The 9,088-nt window shown below is 37.6% G+C and overlaps 1 protein-coding gene across 1 annotated transcript; it reads right to left on the bottom strand.

Annotated features, from left to right (window-relative positions):
• Positions 1–7,331: 7,331 nt before the first annotated feature.
• On the bottom strand, positions 7,332–8,333 carry LOC131055204 (chitinase 6-like). Its single transcript, XM_057989802.2, has 3 exons — positions 7,913–8,333; positions 7,711–7,831; positions 7,332–7,629 (listed from the first exon to the last, which is right to left on the bottom strand). The coding sequence occupies exons 1-3, from the start codon at positions 8,331–8,333 to the stop codon at positions 7,332–7,334; spliced, it is 840 nt and encodes a 279-aa protein (XP_057845785.1).
• Between the last annotated feature and the right edge of the window lie 755 nt (positions 8,334–9,088).

Genomic DNA, 9,088 nt, shown 5'->3' on the forward strand with positions numbered 1-9,088 from the left:
TACCTCCCTATATAATTCCCAGTAAGATGAATTGACTAATTTTCCAACATGAGTCGACATAGAGGGGTGTTTCCCACTCAAATTTGAGATAGGGCCTAGGGGCCAAAATAGGTCTTGATTAGGGAGGACCAGGGCATGGCACCCTAGTCCTACCCTAATTTAGGCCAAGAAAAAGGGGCTATGAAAATTATAAGATGCAAATGTGAAGCTTGGTTGCATAGGGGAGGCATAAACGGTTCCCAATCAAGAATACGGATGAGACCACTAAGGTGAGGGCCCCGAATGTGGTGAAAATTGTAAGGGGTAGAATTTTAGGATGCTACAGTAATGATGACCTTTTTTGTTCAAAGATATTACCAAAAGAATAACGGTTCCATCCTTTGACTTTGTCTTTTAGAATTTTGAGTTTTGGGGAAATTTGATACATAGGGGTCCCACTAACAGGAGCTTTCCACCATTGTTCCACTAGCATTTTGAAATCAGGATGATGAGATCACATGATCTCATATAATCCATAAAAAGGATTATAGCATTATGATCTGAACCGGATCTTAGGAAAGAGATTAGAAAAAAAGAGTCAAAGTTCTCCCAATTTTTGGTAACCAAAAACCTATCCAACCTAACCTGAATCAAATTCTTCCCTTGTCTTCTGTTGGACCAAGTAAATTTTGATCCAGTAAGGTTTACGTCCATCAAGCCAGAGGAAGAGATAAAGACATCTAACTTTGTCATTCTACTAGAGTAGTCCTCTATACCTCCAAACTTCTCAGAGGGATAAAGTTGCGAGTAAAAAACACCAGCAACCATCCAAAGAGCGTTCTTCTGATTCCCAATGAGGCTAGTTAGAGAAGACCAAAGCATAGCCCCGGGAGATTGCATTGGGGGCATAAAAATTTATAAAAACCACAAGAGATGGGATCTAAGATCCTTCATCTTGACAATGAGGAAGTTTTTAGTAGAGTGAATCAACATTCCCTCAAAGTAGGAAGGATTACAAAGGGTGGCAATACCCCTAGAAACACCATCTAAATCACTATTAAGAAAATAATAAGTGGCCCAAAAGGAGTTTATCACTTTCTTATGGACCTCATTTTTCATCTTGGTCTCTTAAATCATTAGAATATTAGCTTTTTGTTCCATTAACTTACATCTAAGCATTTTTTTTTTAGAGGGTTGTTCAAACCCCTCACATTCCAAGAAAGAATTTTCATTTTAACCATGACAAAAAACAACTCTACTCACTTGAGCTGAGATAGTCCCCTTATCTAGGGAGGGGTTAGATTTTGTTCTTCTTATTCTTAGAGAGACAATATAGGGTTCTCTATCTCCCTACTGCTACCTCACGAGCTACATCCTTTTGTCTAGTGTCTTTATTTGTAGGTCTTCCCAATTTTCCATCTCCACCTATATCCTCTTTTTTCTTTATTTTATTCTTTGTAGCCACCTGGGTCCATTCTTTGTCTTCATTTTCATCCTATGATAGCCAAAAATTTGATTTAGTTGTGAGGGGTGTGGAAGAGAATCCCAATATTTTTAGGTTTTCTTTGAGATTTCCGAACCCACCATTATTTTTCTTCTTTGGTATCTTCAACTGATTTTCCCAATTAATGTTCTCCTTCTCTTGAATCATATTTTTTGATTCATTTTCTATTATTGTCTTAACCCCTCCATCATCTCCATCATTCAGCCTTTGGCTTGGGATCTGGCTCGAGTCAATAAACATTTCCCTTTTCTCTAGAGAAACCTTTAATTGTTGATCTTTAGTTTTGTTATTCATAGGAAGTGGGGGTCCCCCAATCTATCTTATTACACTTGAAGAGGTAGTCATGTGGTCATCGATTTTCTTTTTCTTGTCCTTCACCAAGTTTCTTTCAATCTCCTTCTTAGATAGGTTGATCTCCTTAAGGGGATCCAACTCCAGACCGATATCAAGCTTTTTCCCTTGTTTCTCCTCTGACTTATCCAAACCCTAAGGAGGTTGTTTCTTCAACCTCATTTATTTTACAAGTAGAGCTAAGATGATCATATCGACTACAACATTGACATAAAGATTTGAAATTATCATACTCTATTTGTTAGATCTAGAAACCTAATCTAGAGAGGAAAGTCACCTTGGTTGGAAACACTGTATTGATGACAACATTAACACAAACTCTCGCAAACATTAGTCAAGATTTTTATTGTGTAATGTTGTATATTGCAAGGAATTTACTGAAATAATTAGCAATCCCCTTAAGGATGCCTAGATTCTAGAACTCAAGAGGCAAACTAGGGAGGCATATCCAAGTGGGGGCCACAACACCAAGATCAAGCCAAGGGTCAAGGTTTGGTTTCCATTTACATAAAGAGAGGTAGTTGCTGCTATCATAGGCCCATGGACCATCCATAAGGATGCAAGCCATGTCCACTTGATTGGTGAAACTAAAAAGGTAAAGGCCATAAGCCATCACACTAGTAGTGATGCTTCCTTTTAGTTTCCACTTAGATGATACCCATTTTTTCACCAGATCCAGTGATGGAAAAAATGCTAAGAACTTTCCCATAAGAGAAATCCTCAATTCAACAATCATCATATTCAACACCACATCAAGTACTTCCACCTAATATTATTTGACTACACATTCAACCTGGGGAGCAAGAGTGTTAGATACTTTCCCCATCTATCTAGGGCTTCCATCCAGGAGCATATCCGCATAAGTGGAAGGTTCTAATTTTCCAAAAAAGGGTCATATCAGTACTGAGAGGATGGAGGGTATCATAACAAATATTTCATCAAAGGGTCCATAGGGATAGAAGGACAATCACGAGGCTCATGGATTTGGGTCTCCAACTGTTGGGAAGCCCAAAGAGGCCCCCCGAGCAATAGACATCACACGTAGCAGGAAGCAACAAGCAATCAATAAGAAGCATACATTTTTAATAATAATTAAATGTTATTGAGTATTATGACAAAATATTATTGAATCTAAATGTAGCAAGCACCTTCAAAAGGAAATTCTAATCCACTTGATTATAAGCTTTAAGAAGATCCAACTTAAGCAAAAAGATATCCCTCTTGTTTATTGATAAAGAATGAATATTTGCATGGACTGTCATAATAGAATCAAGAATTTGATGGCCAAGCATGAAGTCAATCTGTCGAGCTAAAATTAGTGAGAAAAGAAATTGCTTAAGGTGCAAAACCAAAATCTTTGAGAAGAATTTATAAAGGGAGTTGCAAAAACTAATCAGACAAAAATCCTGAAAGGAATCAGTCCCAACTTTGAAGAATTTAGTTCCTTAAGGAGGGATCTTGAACTAAAAAACTCTTTAGCAGCAGAAACAACATTATTTTCAAGAATATCCCAATAGATCTGAAATAAAAACATAGGGAAGCCATCCAGGCCCAACGTCTTATTACCTTGAAAGGAAAAGACAACAACACAAACTTTCTTCGTTGTCACAATCCTAGTAAGGAAATGATTCATGTCAACAGAAACCAAATGGGGGATATCATTGTGACAAGCAGGGTCAAGGGGATGATCATTAGATAGTAAAGAAGAGAATAAATCCATAGCCGCTTGCATAATATCTTCATCTTTTTGGAAAGTCCTCCCATTAAACTTTATGAATTGGATATAATTTATCTCCCTATGCTTAAGAGTGGACATATGGAAGAACTTGGTATTGCATTCTCCACTTTTGAGCCAAATAGAACATGATCTTTGCTTCCAAAATTCCTCATCCTTGGCAATAATATCATGAAGCTTGGAGAGAATAAGAATTTCCCAATCCATCAGGAAACCAGAGGTCCCTTAGGATTGAATCTAGGCTTGGACATCATCTAAATCACTTTTCAACCTATTTTTATAATGAAAAATAAGACCAAATGAAGACTTATTCTATTTAAGTACATTAGTTTTGACCATCACCAATTTCTTCACCACATGATACATGGCAGTACCAGGAATATCAATAGACCACTAGTCTTTGATTTTTCCTTAAGGTCATGATTAAGGGTCCACATCTTTTCAAATCTAAAAGGAAATTTTTTCTTTCTACAACCATTTTTGGTAGTGAAGGCAATGGGAAAATGGTCCAAGGCAATATGAGAAAGAGATGAAAGCCTACACATAAAAGAGGTCAACCAATCCTAAGAAATCAAAGAATGATCTAGTCTAACTTGAATCGAGTCTAACCCACTACATCTGTTGGACCAAGTAAATGATGCACAATGCAAATCCAAATCCTACAACCCTTGGGAATTGATTAGAGATAATATGTCCTGACTACTATCTTCAACAATAGGAGCCCCTCCTTTCTTATCAGAATAATGAATGTGGGTATTATAGTCCCCCATCACAAGCCATTTGAGAGGGCCAATAGAAGATCTAAAATTACACAAACAAACCCATAAGTTCCACCTAGCAACTTTGTTATTTGGGGCATAGATATTAGACACCACCCAAATAGAGCCATCCTTAAGATGTTCAAACCTAGTAGCAATATGATTGGAAGAAGAAACCACCTTAGAACCTTGAATAAGTCTCTGCTTCCAGAAGGTTGCTAGACCACATGAAGCACCATCTGAATCAAAACAATGAACATCAACATCTTTGAAATAGGCAAATTTTGATCCAATAAGTTTAGCTTTCTGCATTTTTGTTTCCTTAATAAGAAAAATATATGGTTTATCATCCCTTATCAGATTAGACAAGAGATCATGTTTATGGGGGTGAATTAACCCCCTAATGTTCCATGAGAAAATATTCATTTAAAGGGAGTAGAGCCAGAAAGGCCCATATCTAGAAGAGTTCACTGCAAACCATCTTCCACATTAGATTTACTCTATTTATTGTGACTTTGGAGAGCTGAAGGCCTACCAACACTTTTAGAATCCGCACCATAATTTTCTCGCAACCTATTTATGGTTTTGATAATAGATGCCTGGGGGGGATTTCTTCCTACTCTTCGACTTAACCATTATAAAATTCATATTATCCCTACTATGCTCATCCACCTCGTGCCTTTGATATTCCTTAATTGAGGAAATCAACTCCACCACAAGCTCCCTAGACAATTGTTGAGAAAAAGTCTCTTAATTATAAGGGAAATCCTCAAGACCATCACAATGAGGCACCGAAACATCTCGTGAAGACTTAAAAAGATTAACTGTGATATTAATCTTAGGAGAGACAGATGCATCAGGAACCCGAACATTAGAAGGGGACAACACTGGAGGAACACTTTCAGGCCCATTGCCATCAACACCATGAGTGGAAACCAATGCAAAAGAACTAGTACCATTACTCATACTACATCACTTTTATCTCCAAACTTTTCTAGAAGCTTTAGCTTTAGCTTGCTTAACTAGACAACCTTTGTTTGGCCCAATACCCAACTTTTTTACAGCGAAAACAAGAAAACATGATAGATTCAAAATCAATGGCTTGATCCCACTCCCACAACTTAGAGTTAATAACCACCTTCAAGGGAAAGTAAGAGGACTACTTAATGTTAACATAAATACGCACATAAATAAACTGCTTTCTTGAAGCTATCATAGGATCCACCGAGATCAGCTCCCCAAAACAAGTAGCTATCCCATGAAAGATTTCTTCATCCCAAAATTCTATAGTTAGGCTAGGCAGCCTCACCCAAATAGGGGCCATATCAAGGGCCCAATCTAGAGGAGAAAACCCTAGTTCCCATTTCTTAAGAGAAAGAGAGGAACGACCAAACATCCAGGGGCCACCAACTAAAATTGAAAGAATATATTTTTCACAAGTGAAAACAAAATAGAAAAACCCTTTTGCCATGACCATAACATTAATTTGCCCCTTTTTTAACATTTTCTAGCAATCCACTCACGAAAAACCTCAATATTTGGAGGAGGGCCAATGAATTTACCCACCAGAGAACAATCCATTAAGGTGATGCCTTTTTTCACAGGGCAATCCTACATCAAAATGGAGCAAGCACCAAAAGTCTACACACAATGTGAAATAGGGGAAATGGGCTTACCTTTCAAATGACAACCAAATAGCTGTGACCACTTTTGATTCTCCACTGGTGGAAGATCACCAGAAAGCCTACCATTGGGAACTCTAGGCACATGACCCGACCCCACATGATGCCCTTTAGAGTCACGAGTCAACAAAGACCCTAGAACTGTAGGGGGGACATGATCATCATTGCCCTCAACATCTCCATCCAACCACTTGCCATCTTCGTTCTAGCCAGTTCCTTCCTTGCCTAAATTCAAACCATCACCTTCACGTGCCTCCTCCGCCTGCTCCATTGTTTTTCAAACTTTATAAAATTGTTGTCAATTGCCATGAAGCTATTTTCTAGAACAAGAAATTAAAAAATTTGAAAAGTAGCAAGTGAATGTCTGAGCGAGTAGATTTATTGCACCAAATTAAAATGTGTTACTATTAATTATTTTAATTATCTAGAATATTAAACTTTTGAATTCTTGAATGAATGCATTGAAGGTATTTAAAGATTGATAAACAACACCAAATTGTGTCAGGTATGTATCAAAATTAATTAAGGATCAAGATTTAAGTGAGAAATAACTAAATTGAAGTGGGTACATATATAAATGTTGTAAAATATGTAAAAGAAAAATGTATAATAGATTGTACAAATGAATAAATACAATTAAATATATAAAAATATAAATATAAATATATAAAGAATCAAATACATAAATCCAAACTCATACAACATCACACCATTTCTTATTATAAATATTTAATCACACATTAATTTCAAATAAACACATAACTAAAGAAAAATGATATAACTTTACTAAATTTCACTATTACACAAGTCATATCTCAAATTTATTTCTTCCTTAATTTTATAAAGATGTAACATTGCCTCACCCCCATAAAAGTAACATTTAAAAATATTTATATAAAAGATTGTGTAAATAAACGACATAACTAAATGTATAAAAATGTTTGTATAAATTGATCCAAAATCATACCATTTGTCATTATAAACATATATTAAAACATTAAAATTAGAAAAATACAAAACTAATTTTTTTTTAGTAAATTTCATCATTACACATGCCATTATCTCAAACGTATTTCTTCCTTGATTTTATGAGGAATTAGGGTTGCTTCACAACCCCACAAAAGTAGCTCATTACTAAAGAAAAAAAAAAATTATTGAGAGAGAGAGAGGGACCGAGAATACAGAAAGCAGCAGTATGGCATTCTCTGCTCTTATTTTACATTCAAAATTTTAATTTTATTAAAAAAAATTTGGGCTAGGACAACAGAATGTGACTCTGCCGTCTTATATTGCTTTTATAAGAGGACAGATATGAGTTAAAGTTAGCATGAGAGGTTGGAGCCCGGATCTACTCCCAACTTCTGGCAGTAGTGCTTGTAGTAAGTGATACGCTTGTCGACGGTATTAGGGTTACCACCGTCACATTCTTTTGGGCCATTCACAGATTGGATTGTGGCTCCGAATCCCTGTCCAGAAATGATGGCAGTATGTCCGTTGCTATTTTTCATCCAAAACCACACTGCTGTTCTGAAGGCAAGGGCGGGATCTTGTGCTACCTTCTCCGGCTCATTCAGCCCGTCGAACCCAATGTCTTCTCCTGCACGACCGTAGTTGTAGTTCCTGCAATACTTAACCTCATCAGTGATATAGCAGCAAACGAAGGAAATAAAGCATAAGTGGAGTCAGAATTGGTTTAATTACCACGTTAGCTGGATGGCTCCCCGGCCGAAGTAGCCTTTTCCAGGAACGCACGAATACAGAGGGTTGTTTTCATCGCAGTAATCTTTTTGTGCGCCACCGATCTCTTCAACGTAGCAGAAAGCTGCGAAAGCACAATAGTCGTCAGTAATCACTAGTTGTAATATATTGAGCATGGTAATCTTATTTTGTATTTACAGCTTACATCCAGTCTCGTGCGTTACGCGGGCGAAGAAGGCCGCGAGCTCTCTCTTGGCGTCGTCAGAAGATCCGGAGGTGCCGAAGCCGGGGTATGCGTTGGCGGCGTTGATGAAGTGAGCGTACGTGTAGAAGTTCTTTCCAGCGCAAGAGGTGTCTGCAGCGCTGAGAATGGTGTCAAAGAAATCTTTGTCTATGATGGAGGAGACACCGCTGGGATTAGGAGTGGGGCGAGTGGAGGGTGTGGGGTTATCGTTACATGGGCCTTGTTGGCATCCAGTTCCGCAGAAATCATTTCCTGTACCGCATAAGCCATATCGGCTACAGCACAAGTCGCTCGAACATCCACAATCCCGTGCAGAAACTCTCCCAAACAGCACAACAATCTCTACTGCTAATACCAACATCGCCCTTCTTTCACTCTCCATCTCAATCTCTCTCTCGATCACTTCAACTTCTTCTTCGTTGCACTTGTATCTCTAAACCTTCTCTTTGTCCATATTTATAGAGTTTCAAATGCTCGTCCATAAATGTTAAACTGGAAGACAGACACGTTTACGGCCAATTTTCCGCGCTTTACCGCATTCATATTATGCATTAAATTATTGCTCGCCCACATAACCCTCCGGGGCCACATTGCAGTGAAATTAATATCCTTTGACTGATGTGCGACTCGCTACCGAATGTAACTCCTTATTATTCCGTTGCTTTCGAGAGAATCATTGTTACTGTGACGACCACTGAAACCCTTTCCCTGTTTACTAGAATAACACTTTCAAAAATAGGAATATTGCTGCAGCAGTATTTATTAAGCATGGGTGACATTTGCAGCTTTAAATGACAAACACAAAAGTTTTAGTGGATAAAGTGAGTTATCGAAGAGGAGACAATAAAAAGGGAACAGAAAGATGGCGTTGAAGATTAGAATCCGTAACAGTACAGAGAGCAGTCCGACAAAACAAAAAAACATCTGAGTCGTGTTGACAGTCATGTAAATTACCGTTGTAATATTTAAAATAGTCAAGTTATTGGTATATAATGTTTAGAACAATACAAAGGAAATGGTATTCGTGTGTCATATCCTCCATTATATATGATTTGTAGTATTGAGCATCTTCTCTAAGTTTTAGGATTCACTCAAGACTTTCTCTTTGGTGTCTGCCAATGCTTGCGCATCCAATGC

This window comes from Cryptomeria japonica, chromosome 3, assembly GCF_030272615.1.
Source record: "Cryptomeria japonica chromosome 3, Sugi_1.0, whole genome shotgun sequence".
NCBI classification, from domain to species: Eukaryota; Viridiplantae; Streptophyta; class Pinopsida; order Cupressales; family Cupressaceae; genus Cryptomeria; species Cryptomeria japonica.

Coding starts and splice junctions, on each gene's coding strand:
- LOC131055204 (XM_057989802.2), bottom strand. CDS start 8,333: ATGGAGAGTGAAAGAAGGGCGATGTTGGTATTAGCAGTAGAGATTGTT. Junction 7,832..7,912: donor CGTAACGCACGAGACTGGAT/GTAAGCTGTAAA, acceptor GTGCTTTCGCAG/CTTTCTGCTACGTTGAAGAG. Junction 7,630..7,710: donor GGAGCCATCCAGCTAACGTG/GTAATTAAACCA, acceptor TAAGTATTGCAG/GAACTACAACTACGGTCGTG.